This window comes from Anabrus simplex, chromosome 6 (genome assembly GCF_040414725.1).
Source record: "Anabrus simplex isolate iqAnaSimp1 chromosome 6, ASM4041472v1, whole genome shotgun sequence".
Classification (NCBI taxonomy): Eukaryota; Metazoa; Arthropoda; class Insecta; order Orthoptera; family Tettigoniidae; genus Anabrus; species Anabrus simplex.
The window spans coordinates 296,565,315-296,582,394 of NC_090270.1; the positions used below are offsets into that span (position 1 = coordinate 296,565,315).

Genomic DNA, 17,080 nt, shown 5'->3' on the forward strand with positions numbered 1-17,080 from the left:
CATACATCTTGCAGACTAAATGAAATAACCTTGCCATGCTGGTTTCTCCTAGGGCAGTCAGTAATTCAGAGGGAATGTCATCAATTCCAGGTGCCTTGTTCCTATTGAGGTCACTCACAGCTCTGTCAAACTCTGACCTCAAAATTGGGTCCCCCTTTTCATCAGCATCAACAGCCTCTTCATGTTCCAGAACCAAATTATCTACATCTTTACCTTGATACAACTGTTGGATATGCTCCTGCCATCTTTCTGCTTTGTCTTCTTTCCCTACGAGTGGTTTTCCATCTGAGCTCTTAATATTCATACACCTAGATTTCCTTTCTCCAAAGGTTTCCTTGATTTTCCTGTATGCAGCATCTACCTTTCCCAGGACCATACAGCCTTCGACATCCTTGCATTTCTCCTTCAGCCATTCTTCCTTAGCTGCCTTGCACTTTCTATCCACTTGATTCTTTAATCGCCTGTATTCTTTTCTGCCCTCTTCATTTCTAGCATTCTTGTATTTTCGTCGTTCATCAATCAGGTCTAGTATCTCCTGAGTTATCCACTGATTCTTAGTTGATCTTTTCTTCCTTCCTAACATTTCTTCAGCAGCCCTACTGACTTCATTTTTCATGACTCTCCACTCTTCCTCTATAGTGTTTCCTTCAGCCTTTTCATTTAGTCCTTGTGCAACATGTTCCTTGAAACAATCCCTCACATTCTTTTCTTTCAACTTGTCTAGATCCCATCTTTTTGCATTCTTTCCTTTCTTCAATTTCTTCAACTTCAGATGGCATTTCATGACCAACAAGTTGTGGTCAGAGTCCACGTCTGCTCCTGGGAAAGTTTTGCAATCCAACACCTGGTTTCTGAATCTCTGCCTAATCATAATGTAGTCTATTTGATACCTTCCAGTGTCTCCAGGTCTCGTCCACGTATACAGCCGTCGTTTGTGGTGTTTGAACCAAGTATTGGCAAGGACTAAATTATGATCAGTGCAGAATTCAACCAGACGACTTCCTCTTTCGTTCCTTCGTCCCAATCCAAATTCTCCTACTGTACTACCTTCTCTTCCTTGGCCTACCACTGCATTCCAGTCTCCCATCACAATTAGATTCTAGTCACCTTTTACATATTGTATTAAATCTTCTATCTCCTCATATATTCTTTCGATTTCTTCATCATCCGCTGAACTAGTAGGCATATAGACCTGCACTATTGTGGTGGGCATTGGTTTGGTGTCTATCTTGACGACAATAATTCTTTCACTATGCTGGTCGTAGTAGCTTACCCGCTGCCCTATTTTCTTATTCATTATTAAACCAACTCCTGCATTTCCTCTGTTTAATTTTGTGTTGATAATTCGGTAGTCGCCTGACCAAAAATCTTGTTCTTTCTGCCAACGTACTTCACTTATGCCAACTACATCTAACTTTAGCCTATCCATCTCCCTTTTCAGATTCTCTAACCTACAGAGAGAGCTGCATGTCCTCGGGAGTTAGTTACGGCTGTAGTTTCCCGTTGCTTAATGTATAAATTCTTTGACATGTTTTATTTAAGAAATACTTGTACGGTTAATCCCGGTACAATATATACGGTATTAAGGCTTACTTTACGTTGGCTCCCTATTAAATTAAATGTGTTGCTGGTGTATTGAGCATTAAGTTGCCCATTGTATCACTATTGCCTGTAATAAGTGAATATGATGTTAAATTATACTGAATGTTTAAATTTGTTATATTTGAAAATGCAATGAATTTCATACATTTGGTGATGATGGAGCTCCCAATAAAATACATGCTTTTGGTAACATTTTCAGAAATTGAAAGATTTTTTCCAAATCATGAAGGGCTGCTTTTGCGTCTTGCAAAGAAGAGTTGTCCACTTAAAGAGATGCTGAAGCATGCTCCATCAGATGGAGTAGATTTGGTCACACGTCTGCTAGTGATCAATCCATGTAGAAGACTAATATGTGAGGAAGCATTGTACCATTCATATGTAGATGGGTAAGTACCAGTTAATAGTTGTACATTTTTCTGACCTCTTGGGATCCTTTTCTCCTTCTGGGTTTGTCCTCTGTTCCTAGTCTTCTACTGTATTTTTATGTTTCCTTTTCATATCTTTATCTTGCTCTCTTCTTATCCTACACTTCCCGCAACAAGATGAAAGTCTGACAGGATGATCCCTCTTTGAATTTTGATACCCACCCTCCTGGTGAAATTGGGAAGTAGAAACAAGCTTGTAAATGGAAGAATGGGGAACTGGAACTCATGAGTGTGCATCTATTATAAGACATCAATGTATGCCAGACAATATGGAGATTGTTCTCATCTCCTCTTTTCTTGTTGATTTAAAGCTGGTAATAATAATAATAATAATAATAATAATAATAATAATAATAATAATAATAATAATAATAATAATAATAATAATAATAATAATATGTAATAATTTATTATATATTAATAAGCCCGCATGGTGGCCATGATTACAAAGGTATTGGCTCTACACATGGTCCGACACCATGGTTAGCCGGTTCTAGTTCCGTTGGTCGAAAAAGTTTCAGCATCAGAATGCTGGCTGGCAGGGTAGGGGAGGTGATGGTATACAATTTCTAATCACTAAATTGCGAGCCAAAAGCCTAGATTAAATTTCAAACTTCTCCGCGGTGCTTATATGGAGTGAAGGCGTATGAAACTGTTGATGGCGATTCGTCCATCGGATTGGGATGTTAAGCCTTGAGTAGACCCCTTGGTGCTATTCTACAGGAGTAGGCTATGTGCCGGCACTGGGTTTCACCCTCTCCCTTCCTACCATCAATATATTACATTATTCATTTCATCTCATTAACTCCTCTGATGAGTTCGACGTCAGGAAGGTCATCTGGTCATAAAAAACCTACCACGGCAGATTAATTTCATCTCATACCCAACCCCGTAGAGAAACAAGACATAATTATTATTGTTGTCTTTATTACTGATAGAAAAACAAATAATAAAACAAACACACCACAAACCTACTACGCTGGCGTAGCAGGGGGAGAGGTGATATTCCCACGTGGCGCGTCCCAGGTGGCGGATACGGGGGTCCTAACCGGCTTGCCGGTGGACTTGAGGGACGAAGAATACACCCACGGTATTCCCTGCCTGTCGTAAGAGGTGACTAAAAGGGATGATTATATTAGAACCATGAAACTCCTTGTGATTAGTACCACCACGCGGGGAACACCATGGGTCGCTTTTCTTTGTGTGAAGTACCACTATGATAGGTACCAAATAGGTTTGTGATTAGTAGCATACGAGAGCGCGACGGCTTTTACAGTGCCTGTGATTAGCCCCACTATATGAGCGACACCATGGGCTGACGGAACCCATGGTTCTGGCTTGCCTATTGTTAGTACCCAGTATATGAGGAACACCACGGGATAGTGAGAGTCCCGGTGGTTAGTACACATAGGTGGTGAACACCATAGGTTTGCGTTGCCTTTCAGTGGTGCCGCAATGAGCGAAACACAGTAGGTCTGTCATACATGTGCGAATTTCATTACCTGTGAGTAGTACCATAATGTGTGGATTACCGCGAGTCTATGCTACTCTTGATTAGTACTGCAACATGACAAATACCATGGTTCTACTTTTCTAGCGATAAGTACCATTGTGAGGGGCCGATGACTTGGATTTTGGATTCCTTTCGACTACAAGCATCACCAATTCAGTATCGTGCTATAGAAGCAGTCCCTTGGTCAGTAATACTATTGTTTTACGCCAGCTTCTGAGCATGTGAGGCACTGTGGGTCTATTCCACTGATCATTTTAAATTCATATCCATTCATCCATTCACTCTTCGTCCTCACATTTTGAATTGTGGTCAGTGGAGAATTTTGGGTTTTAAATTTGTCATTCCATTTCATCTCATTTCGTACCATTAGGGGCCAATGACCTAGATGTTAGGCCCCTTTAAACAACAAGCATCAATGAAAACAAACACAAGGGCAGGTCAGCATCGGAAGAGGTAGCAACAGAAAACCTGAAAACACGGACATAGCATTGCAAGTTTCAATTTTTACGTTGATCAGAACAACAAAAACTTTTGCAAATGACATGTCCTTTTATACTACGTAACCCTTTTACAATCCAAGAAGAGAGGACTTATTTTACTATTTTAATTGTATCATTTGTTTTAGATGGTTTGTTGAATAGGACAGTTGTCACGACTGTACAATATTTTCCATTGTGATGTTTTAAGAACCATATTTGTAATTGTCAGCTGAGGATGACCCTTGAAGGGTCGAAACCGGTACTGTGAATGATGATATGTAAATAAATGTATTGATAAGGTGGAGGCTTCAGTATCAATCTTATGTTGTAGCTACAATCAATACAGAAATGAAACTTATAGATTATGATTCAGACTGCAGATTTGGTGGTGGAAGCCATGCGTTGCCAAACGAGTCAATTGCCTCTGCTGGTATTCTGCTTCCATCCAGTCTTTGGTTTGTATAGCCGTGGTGGTGTAAAATTCTTCGTCTTTGTTATTCCTTTTAGTTTGCAACTCTTGTAGGAGTTCCGTGTATGTAACTGTAGCTGGAAAGTGCAGTTGTAACCTCAGGTTCTCTGCTAGAAATGTTTTCCTTACCGGTACAAAAGTGTAGCGCGACCGCGTGTATTTTGGGAGACCTAGTACCTTTTTCAAGTATCTCACTTTTAGGTTTTCAACCTCCTTCAATTGCTTCTTCAGTAAGTGTTCCCATATTAATTCCAGTCCATAAGTAAGTACGAGAACCACTTTCACTTCAAACAATTTCATTGCTGTGGCTACGGACATTCTCGATATATATCTGATGTTGCTTATGGTTTTAATAGCAGCAGCTAGTCTTTCCCTTACATGGATTGTAAAGGCTGATGCGGTTACTTGGATGGTGATGCCCAGATACTTAAAGTGATTCCTTGGAGTCAGCACTTGCCCTTTGCATGTTATAGCTTCTCTTCTCTGTAGCCTACCTCCTTTTCTAACAGCTACAAATTCTGTTTTTCTTTCATTTGTCACCAAGTCATTCTCTTCTGTCCACTCTGCAACGAGGTCCATCGCTTTCTGTAGATCTATGTTTTCTGAGGTGAGTAATATCATCTGCATAGATGTAGATGCTTGTGTTTCGTGACTCTGGTGACTACTTCGCTTGTGTAAATGTTAAACAATACAGGACTGAGTGGATCGCCCTATAGCACACTGACTGTTTGACTTATCCAATTTGATTTTGACAGCCCATCCCATGCCTGTATTTGATTTTCAGCTAGTATATTTGTAATTAGTCTTGTCAGCTCTGACTGCCCTACTAAGTGCTCCAGTTTTTCCATCAGCGCACTCCTATTCACTGTGTCAAACACACTGCTGAGATGGATGAAGATGGCAAACATCTTATGGTCTTTAATCTTCTCTTGAATCTCAGTGAGTAGGTTTCCAATGGCCATCAAGGTGGATCGACCATGTCAAAAGCCAAATTGTTCTTCTGGTAGAAGCGGGTTCACTATGATACTCGGCCTTTGAGTCAGTAGTCTCGTTAGCAGTTTAAAGGGCTCTGATTGTAGTGCTATTCCTCTATAGGAGGCAGGTTCACTTGTGTCACCTTTCCCTTTGTACAGTAACTTGATTGATTTGTGCCAGTCAAGTGGAATATGGCCTCTTTTAACACACTCATTAATTAGTTCTGTCCAGATGTTTTCCAGATAGGGCAATGATATCTTTAAGTGTTCATTGCAGATCCCGTTTAGATCGGGTGCCCTGCGCGGTTTACTTGCAGATATTACCTTCCCAGGGCTCGCCTCATGTGCTCCTCCCATGTTGCTATTGAATTGTCTCCAGTTTAAGATATTACCAAAATTTATTAGGATCAACGTATTCAATACAATTGAATTTCCAAAGTTAGAGCTTGCATCCTATTACACTAAAATTTGAAGGGACATGTTTCGCACTTTATAAGGGCATCATCAGCCTTTTTACACTCATACTTCAAAGATAAAAATCAGGATCCTGATTGTCATGGTAAAAAATATAAAAATGAGAATATAAGATTGGAAATGAGTATTATACAATGTGAGAAATTGTTATGAGTTCCCAAATAACAATTCATAACTGAAACTTCATTTAAAATGTTTGCGAAGAAAAGGTTGAAGTTGGTATGATATTACACTTGTAATTTTAAGATATTCTATAAAATAGACAAATTAGGCCTTATCCACATAATAACAAGAAGGTCTATGGTTAAAGTTGCCGTATCAAAGTTCGAGTGAAATTCGGCTGAAAGCAACTTGATTTACTTGTTGAAGAGAAGGTTAATGGACCTTAGTAGTCACTTACGATGACACTGAAACTTTCTTGTTGAAAACTTGTGATATTAAACTGTAGTATGGAGGTGTGTAGATGATAAAGTTGGATCCATTAATCCATTAATCTCGTTATTTATGAAGTGGGTTCGCGGTCTCCATAATTTTGTTGAAGGAGTGATAAAAAGTTCATAATTAAATGTTGCCGTATAGATCTTTGCTAACTGGGGTGGTTATTAACTCTTTGACGGATAGTTAAATGGGAACATTCTTACTTGTTGTTGGCTGTAGCTTTAAACATAGATTAACTATTGACGGATATATGGTGAAAAATCTGTAATGAAAATAGAATTAAAAGGTATGAAGTTTAGAGGAAAAAACGGTTGAATTAGGCGAAATGATCGGTGGAAAACGGTAAATAAAAATTTAAACAGACTCTGGGATGGGTTTAAAGCAATGACTCTGGGATGGGTTTAAAACAATTGTTGAGGAATGTGAAAATAGGTTTGTACCTTTAAAGGTGGTAAGGAATGGTAAAGATCCACTATATTATAACAGGGAAGTAAAGAGACTAAGGAGGAGGTGCAGGTTGGAAAGAAATAGTTAGAAATGGCTGTGGAAGTAAGGAGAAATTGAAGGAACTTACTAGGAAATTGAATCTAGCAAAGAAGTCAGCTAAGGATAACATGATGGCAAGCATATTTGGTGGCCACACTAATTTTAGTGAAAAATGGAAGAGTATGTATAGGTACTTTAAGGCAGAAACAGGTTCCAAGAAGGACATTCCAGGAATAATTAATGAACAGAGGGGTGTGTATGCGAGGATCTTCAAAAGGCAGAAGTATTCAGTCAGCAGTATGTAAAGATTGTTGGTTACAAGGATAATGTCCAGATAGAGGAGGTGACTAATACTAAAGAAGTATTAAAATTTACCTATGACAGCAATGACATTTACAGTAAGATACAAAAGTTGAAAACTAGAAAAGCTGCTGGAATTGATAAGGTTTCGGGGGATATACTAAAGACAATGGATTGGGATATAGTACCATATCTGAAGTACTTGTTTGATTTTTGTTTGCATGAAGGAACTTCACCAAATGAGTGAAGAGTTGCTATAGTAGCCCCTGTGTATAAAGGAAAGGGTGATAGGCATAAAGCTGAAAATTACAGGCCAGTCAGTTTGACATGCATTGTATGTGAGCTTTGGGAAGCATTCTTACTGATTATATAAGACATGTTTGCAAAATTAATAATTGGTTTGACAGAAGGCAGTTTGGGTTTAGGAAAGGTTATTCCACTGAAGCCCAACTTGTAGGATTCCAGCAAGATATAGCAGATATCCTGGATTCAGGAGATCAGTTGGACTGTATTGTGATTGACTTATCTAAGGCATTTGATAGGGTAGATCATGGGAAACTACTGGCAAAAATGAGTGCAATTGGACTTGACAAAAGAGTGACTGAATGGGTGGCTATATTTCTAGAAAATAGAACTCAGAGAATTAGAGAAAGTGAAGCTTTATCTCTCCCTGTAAAAATTAAGAGGGGAATTCCTCAAGGCAGTATTATTGGACCTTTATGTTTTCTTATATATATCAATGATATGTGTAAAAAGTGGAATCAGAGATAAGGCTTTTTGCAGATGATGTTATTCTGTACAGAGTAATAAATAAGTTACAAGATTGTGAGCAACTGCAAAATGACCTCGATAATGTTGTGAGATGGACAGTAGGCAATGGTATGATGATAAATGGGGATAAAAGTCAGGTTGTGAGTTTCAAAAATAGGAAAAGTCCTCTCAGTTTTAATTACTGCATTGATGGGGTTAAAGTTCCCTTTGGGGATCATTGTAAATACCTAGGTATAAATATAAGGAAAGATCTTCATTGGGGTAATCACATAAATATGATTGTAAATAAAGGGTACAGATCTCTGCACATGGTTATGAGAGTATTTAGGGGTTGTAGTAAGGATGTAAAGGAGACAGCATATTTATCTCTGGTGAGACCTAAACTTGAGGATGGTTCCAGTGTATGGGACCCTTACCAGGAATACTTGATTCAGGAACTGGAAAAAATCCAAAGAAAAGCAGCTTGATTTGTTCTGGGCGATTTCCGACAAAAGAGTAGCGTTACAAAAATGTTGCAAAGTTTGGGCTGGGAAGACTTGGTAGAAAGGAGATGAGCTGCTCGACTAAGTGGTATGTTGCACTCTCCCTCCATGCCCCGCCCCTCCATTACCGCACCAGTACAACACCAGGAGTAGAAATGTTAAGACAGGCGCTGCTGGAACAGACAGGTCCATCTAGTATGAATTGAACAAGTAAGTCATTTTACAGTTAAGAGGTGTTAGTTTAACACATTTTATCACAACGCGTGCTCAAAATTTTTAATTCAATATTACTTTTCTACTTCATTACAGATATTCTTAAGATCCCTCCCAAAGACCAAGCAACACATCAACGGGAATAATATTCATACAAGACTGTATCAAGTGTCTAGGATGTTCCTTCTCAGTTAAGCAGCAGCCTAAAACTAAGAAACAGCTTAAGATTGTACTCTTGTCAATTCCTTGACGTTACATGGGACCCGAAGTCAAGACGCTAACAATTTCATTCACAACAACGTTCTTGACCAGTCTACCTATAACAATCGATTTTTTAAATCTCCACTTGTGCATGACACCACATTTAAATATTAGTTACGTCAAGAACATGAAAATGAAAATCGTGGGTCAAATAAGCCCCAGTTTTAATATCATCCTTTCTCAAGACTTATGGTAAAAAAGAAGATCCATTTCATTTTATTTTTGAACATTTTAAGTTAACCAGAATAGAACTGCCAAGCTAAAACACATTTAATTTAAATTTATATTTTCAATCTTGACCAACCTACAATTAACAATCAGTTCAAATCTCCACTTGTTGTTGACGACACATCCTGTCAACAGATACGGTACGTCAAGAACATTATTTGATATAGGGGTCACATAAACCCCGGTATGTAATCCTCTTTACCAAAAAGATCCATTTTAGTTTTGGACATTTTTCAAATTAGATAGATTATAGTTCCGTTTTTATGAGTTTCGACTTGACAGTTAGCCGGAAGTCAGCCGGTGGTGCCAAATTGTCATGAATACAAACAGCTGATTTAAGATACAAAACGCGAACAAAAATGTAAATACTGGAATATAAGTCCATAATCAGTTATTCTTTGTAGCAACATACATGATTCACGTAAGATCAATAATGCACAACACATTTAGGATAAGGCTACAAGATAAAAATATGTCAATGCTCGAACAGATAAACCGTGAGAAAATTAAATTAAATTTCTACTCACCATGTAGAAGATCTCGCGTTGCTGTTAGATTCAGTTTCCCGTAACGAAGGAAATAATCCTACAAAGCGAATATACCACTCATTTCTCAGTCACTATCAGCATTGTCATCGTCTGTTGAGGTTTCACTCTCGCTTGACCCTAAAGAGATAATAAAGTCTTCAACATAATCGTCTGAACTACTTTATGCCCATTCCTTCTGGCTATCCCCACATAAACTGGGTACTGGGGCTTGTTTTGTTTCAAGAGATGCAAAAGATCCCCCTTCCTCATGTCATCGCGAACCGAAATATTGTGCTTCTTCAACCACTTAACCAACTCATTCTTTCTAGCCGCCATTGTTGGTGCTTTGTCAAGAATGACTCTCTAACATGACAAACAATTTCCCAGGCCCGGCTCCTTAGTGGAGTACCTCGTCCGAAGGGCTTTCTTCTCTTGGGAGCTTCATCATTAAATGTAGGCGTCGACATGACAGAACATCAAATTCACACACGGGCCTAAAATTAACCTACTATATAACTACCGAACGAAATGTTAAACTAAGCTACTATATAAAATAGATCACCTGTTACGCACTATATACTACAATATAACGCGCTATACTATTAAAAATACTAAACGGTACATCTATAAACTCTACACTGCTAAATATAAACGAACAACAACCTAGCACAAAGACACACAAAGACCGCGAAAAGAACTGAGCACAATACAACACACAGCTGATAGCACGTGGTTACAGTAAACAACAAATCGACAACACTGCTAACCGCAACTGGAGTCTAACGCGGTCTATCGGAGCGATCGGCTGTCTATGATTGGCTGTTGATTAATTCACTTACCCTCCGCCATAAGGCAGCGCTCAAACATCAAGTCGAAACTCATAATAACCGAACTATAGGAACAAAAAACTTAACTGTATTAACTTATGTTACCCATCTTAAAAGTTCATTAATGTTCGTATATATTGTATAAATTGGTATGTTTATATTGGTTAAAAAGGTCCGAAACCTTGACCTAAAGGTTGTATACAGGCTGAAGATGCCCAAAATAATGGGTGAAACATGTACCTGACCTAAATAAGTCTACATAAAATCATGTAGATAATAACCACATTAAACGTGGAAAGTATTGAATAGGTGGTTTTTTTTATTAAATGTTCAATAAATTTCCAATTTCTTTGCAATCATTTGATAAGGCTAGGAAAACAACAGATAGGGAATCTGCCACCAGGGCAACTGCCCTAAATGCAGATCAGTAGTGATTGATTGATTGATTGGTTGATTGATTGATTGATTGATTGATTGATTGATATGTATTCAATTACTTGTGTTCTCGATTTTTGTGGTATGAACTGGTTGTCTGTATGGTCTCGGAACGAGTAAGATTTGAATGTCGTGTGTTGTATCTGTGTGGAACTGGGGAGGGGAGTGTGATGGAGGAAAGGAAATGGGCGGAGCGTTGAGCTTGTGCGCTATTGGCTGTTGAAGATGTGGAATTGAGGGAGAGGGGTGTAATGGAGAAGAGGAGGTGGGCGGAGGGTTGAGCTTATGCGGTGTTGGCACTGGAATACACCATACAGTTTACGATTTCACTCTCTAAACATGAGCTTGCACTTGTAATAGGCTTTACACTGCACTTTCACACGTCATCATCATCTGCAGTTTCCAGCCGTTGGCTGGGTCTGCTTGGAATATAAGCCTCTCCATCTCCTCTTGTCTTCCCAGCACTTCTCCCTAGTCACTCCTGCCTAGTCCTCACCTCTTCTCTGTACACACACTTCCACTCCTTTTATCCACCTGTCTCTTGGTCTTCCTCTTGGCCATTTACCTCTTATCTCCATTTCGTGCATCCTCCTCGGAATTCCTTTCCTCTGTCGTTCTCTTCATGTGTCCATACCATCTAAGTCTAGATGCCTCTATCCTATTCTGCAGTGGCCCTTCTTTTACTATATCTCGAACCTTCTCATTTCTCATGTTATCCCATCTTGTCACTCCTATCCTGTTTCTCAGAAATTTCATTTCACTTGCCTGTATGCTATTCACGTCTCTCTGCCTCATTACCCAAGTCTCAGCTGCATGCGTTAGAATACGTATATAGTACATCCTGTATATCACCCTTTTGCTTCTCTGAGGGACATCCTTGCTTCAAACCAGGCTTCTGACACTTTTCAGGAATGCTCTTGCTTGTCTTCCACGCTCGATTATTTCCTTCTCATTTCTTCCACTTTCCTCTGATACTTCCTAAGTACTTGAAACTCTCTACCTTCCTAAGCTGTTCCTCTTCAAGCATTATCCCTCTTGTAGGTCTCACCTTCTTACTAGTTATGATCACTATCTCGCTCTTTTGTGTATTAAATTTCATTCCATATTGCTCCACCTCATCTACCCAAGCATCTAATTGTTCCTGGATATCCTCTTCCTTTTTTCCCCAGACTAACAGGTCATCTGCAAACATCATCACTTTCATTTTTCCTTCTCCCACTTTCCTTGCCACTTTCGTCATTATCTTGTCAATACGAAGAGCAAAGGTGACAGAGCACTTCCTTGTTTTAATCCATCTTTTTGCTCAAACCAGCCTGTTCTCTCTCCTCCTATTTTCACATAACTGACACTCCCATTGTACATCTCCTTCACTCTTTCTATGGTCTGTTCCTCGACACCTTTTCTCTGTAAGGCTTCGCATACCTTGTTTCTACACACACGTTCATAAGCTTTCTCAAAGTCCATGAAGGCCATCACAAGATCCTTAACCCCATTCATAATGACGCTCTTGTAGTTTCCTTACTGCGAATATAAGGTCTACTGTGGACCTTCCTGATCTGAAACCATACTGCTCTTCTCTTAACTTTTCTTTCACCCTCTTTCTGATTCTATTCTCCAGAATCTTCTTAAACACCTTTGCACAGTAGCATATCAGTGCGACTCCCCTGTAGTTCTTAAACTCTTTTCTATTCCCCTTCTTGAAAATGGGTATGATTATCCCCTTCTTCCAATCTTCAGGGTCTTCCTTTCCTTCTATACTACTTTCAACACACAATAAAGCCACTGTTTCCCTACCTCTCCTGCTGCCTTCACCATCTCAATACTCACTTCATCTAACCCTGGAACTTTCCCACCTTTCATCTTGTCCAGTGCTAGCTCCACTTCTGCCTATGTTAAGTCTTTTTCTTCTTCCATATTTCTTACTTCCTCCCTGCTTCTACTTTCCTCCTCAGTGCATCCTTCTGGGTTTAGTAAATCTTCAAAATACTCCTTCCACATTCCTTTGAGTTTCTCCATTTCCTGCACTTCATTTCCATTCTTGTCTATCATTATAACATCTTCCTTCTTGCCTTTCCTCTTACTCTTGACCATTCCATACCATACTTTATTTCCTTTGCTATCCTCTTCCATCATGTTTGTCCACTTTTTCATCCTCTTTTTCTGCTCCTCTGTTGCAACCTTTTTAGCTTCTTCCTTTTTTGTCTTATATTCTTGTCTTGTCTCCATTGTCCTCCATTGAAACCACACTCTGAAAGCTTTATTATTATCCCTAACTGCCGCTTTGACTCTGTCGTTCCACCATGGGGTCTCCTTGCATCTTTTCCTGTCACTAGTTCTCCCACAAACTTCCTCTGCAGATTTTATTAGTGTCCTCTTGAACCTTTCCCATTCCTCCTCTCCTGTTTTTTATCATCTGTTGGTACGTTCAATCTTATTTTTTCCTGGTATTCTTTCTTGGTTTCCTTTTCCTTCAGTTTCCATATTTTGATAAGTCTTTCTTGCTTCTCTGTTCTCTTCCTTTCCATCATTGTCCTCAGTTTCATTACCAGTAGTCTGTGGTCACTATCTAGGGCCTCCGATGTTATTACCCTTACATCTGTAACATTCCTCTTCATTTCCCAGTTGTAGATCATTTAATCTACAATGGATTTCCTAGACCACATTGTCTTATGGCTTTCTCTCTTTTTGAACCACGAGTTCCCGACCATCATCCCATTTCTTTTGCACAAATCCAGTAGTCATTCTCCTTCCTTATTCCTATTTCCCTATTCTTCTGCTCCAAGCATGTTCTCATAACCGTTCCTTTCTGTGCCTACATGGGCATTCAAGTCCCCCATTACCATGTTATTTTGTCCATTCAATTGTCTCTCCAATTCTTCTTCAAAGTCATCTTTATCTTGTTGCGTGCATCCTGCTTGTGGAGCATACACTTGTACAATTTCCCAGGTTTTTCTTTGACTGTTAATTTGACTTTTATCAACCTGTCACTTATCCCTTGTACTTCCTCTTTCAATCCATTTCTTACTACCACTCCTACTCCATTTTGCTTTCCCTCATCATTTCCTATCCAGTACAACCAAAAACCATTCTGCAGTTCTCTCCTACCCTCACCCCTCCACTTAGTCTCTGCCAGCCCTAGTACATCCAGTTTTCTTCTTTCCATCATGTCTACAACCTCTTCTACTTTTCCAGTCAATGTATATTCAGTGTGCCAATTCGTAATCCTGTTCCTTGCCAGGGTCGTCGTCTGTTACATCTGTCTGGCTTATCATTCCTTGTTTCTTTGAAAGCGAGTTAATATCCATCACTGGCTTGCTAGGCCTGTCATGACTTCACCAGAGCCCCGTTAGCTGCCATCTTTTTCAGGATTCCTGTAGGGCCTTCACAGCTACTGTAGCGGTCGGGGCCAACACAGTCCCCACTGTACTTCACCCCCACCGGCTATTCCCTACTTGATGACGTTGCCCATCTCCCACAACGTGGACGAGGGTTTGGACTTGTGGGAGACCTTTCACATGTCATACTTCCCTAAAAACACACTGAAATTCAGGTTTTTGCAGAGCAACACTTACATGCTACCAATACTACCAATATCTGTCTATTCTTTTTGACGAAATTTCCTAGTGAGATACCAGGAACATATAAATGCCGAAAAATATAAGAAATACTTGGCCATGATCTTATACATGACCGAATATAATCATAGTTTTACGACAATAGAAAGAGACTTAACCATTTTGCAAACTTTAAATAAGGGTAAATTGATGAATATTTTAGAAAACATTTATATTGAGATTGATCAAAAACAAAACCCTAGGCAGAATGTAAATGAAATATTCAATAATATAAATATACTGTTGGAAGAGGTTTCCAACCTAGATTTATGTAGGAAGGCCATCAAAAAGGTTTGGGAGAAACATCCCGTATATTTTCCTCCCATCGACTTCACTCCCCATGACATTTCCCCTACTTTCCCCTCTTTCGCCTCATGCTCCTCTTACAGCCATACATATACACACTGTCAGCTGAAGGCATGGGGTAAAGGGAGAAGTAAACATAGCAGGACCGCTGGGAGGTATAGCGTTTTCATTGTTCCTTATACTCTTCACCACTGTATATTTACAAGGTTTTTCCTTTATTTCCTTCTTTAAAGCAAATGTTTCATTTCTTTCATTACAGACTCCCTTCAACATCTTAAAACTTCAAAAAATCAACTTCAACTTCGGTTATTCTTTAGGAGTTTCCCCGATCATCGTATTTTAAATTTTAAAATTTTAAGTCTATCTTCAAGATACTAAAAGTATTTACTTCTCCAGCTTTTGAAAAAAGATCGCTTACATCAGATTTTATCTCAAATTCGAATATTAACTTGTTGAGGTTTTAACCCATCATGAAGGAACATTTTATCTTATTTTCATCATCGGTGTTTTTATTTGTTTATGCCAATTTTTGTATCTTTTTAGCTGAAGATGTACCATATTAGGAATGAAACATGTACTTTTTAATATTGTAATTAGATTTTAAGCTGGATTATGTCACATAAATACATAGACTAGCAATATAAAACAAAAGAGTGGAACCTCGGATTGCGAGTAACTTGGTTTACGAGTGTTTTGCAAGACGAGCAAATATTTTAAAAAATTGTGACTTGATAAGCGAGTGAGGTTTCGCAATACGAGCGTCACGTGTACGTACGTTTCTACCTCCCCTGTGTCTTTGTTTACCCCTCCCCCTGCCACTCTCTTTCCTGGGAAAGTGTGTGTAATCATTTCCCGCGCTGGACTTCAGTTGGCGTGCCTTGCTCGCATAGTCAACACCATACGAGTGTACATGTTTTGTTTCTGTCATTTGTGGTATAACTGTTCTGCAACGATGGGCCCTGTGAACGAAAAGAAGGCTAAAAAGGAATTTGGTCAGAAGAAGTAGATGATTACAGTGGATGAATCTTTTCAATGACAATGCAGTGTCACATTTTCGTGAAATCCTCAAAAAGAGGTAAAAGTAACAGTCATTGAACAGGTTCCTCATTAAAGTTGCACGAAAAGAAAACACTTCCAATGAGCCAACCTATAGCAGTGATTCCGTTAGTGAAATTCTTGCTACACTAACTCTTCTCATGTCATCTCTCGTCTCCCTCACACCAACAATGATTCTATTGTAAGGTAAAGTGCAGTTTAATTGTTTTACGTTATATTTTGTTTTAGAAATGTTATGCGAATAAATGTTTTTGTGTTGTGGAAGAATCATCTGAGTTTCAATAGTTTCTTATGGGAAAATTTGCTTTGATATATGAGCGATTTGGATTCCGAACATGTTGCCAGAACGAATTATGCTCCCAATCCAAGGTTCCACTGTAAGTGTTTGGAAGGTGGATCCATTCAACCTAACCCCTTGGTGTTATTCGACAGGAGTAGGCTACGTGATGACACCATGTTTTTGCCCTCTCCCTACCTCATCATCCCACATCCAGATGTGCAAGTCGTTCATGGACGTCAAATTGAAAGACCTGCATCAGGCAAGCAGAACATGTCCTTGAATATTCCCGGCACTAAAAGCCATACAATAATTTAATAATTGTTTATGAGCTTTAGTGAATTACTGCAGCTGCCACAAGAAATAAATTTCATAATTAATCTGTATTGTCAGCCTCAACAAGATAGGTCTTAGTTTCAGTGACCCACCCTTACAATACAGTACAATAATATTCCTTTTTTACTTTAGTTTATAAAAGGACATGTTTCGTCTCTTCCTTGTGAGACATCTTCAGCCTAAAATATTATGCTAAACACATGATATTCTTAACACTATAAAACAATGACATATCCTTAAAATGTTAGTCAAGATGACTCCATCTGTCATATGTAAACACAGTTTTAAAACAGTTCATGTTAAACATTGTCTTAAGACCAATTACTAAATGGTGAAAGTCCCACTGAGTTCTGATACTTAAAATTAATATGATGATCACAGTGTTCTAAAATTGGACTTAGGTCTTGAAATTAGGTCGATGTGATCGCAAGCTGGAAGCTTGAATGCGTATGAGTCTGGATAAACAGGGTTTTCTTAGCTGGAATTACTCAGTATGTTTATGTAGCCGGACAATTCGTGCGATCCATATATTATTGGTATGTGAAAGATTTTAAAAAGAAAAAAGAAGAAAAGGGTAAGAGACTTGT

The 17,080-nt window shown here is 38.9% G+C and overlaps 1 protein-coding gene across 1 annotated transcript in view; it reads left to right on the forward strand.

Moving 5' to 3' along the window:
• Window positions 1-17,080, forward strand: part of LOC136875990 (uncharacterized) — a 240,126-nt gene that overhangs the window by 39,892 nt on the left and 183,154 nt on the right. The window contains exon 6 of the mRNA XM_068228293.1: window positions 1,802-1,988. Within this exon, the coding sequence (XP_068084394.1) occupies window positions 1,802-1,988 (187 nt within the window). The remainder of the gene's footprint in view (window positions 1-1,801; window positions 1,989-17,080) is intronic.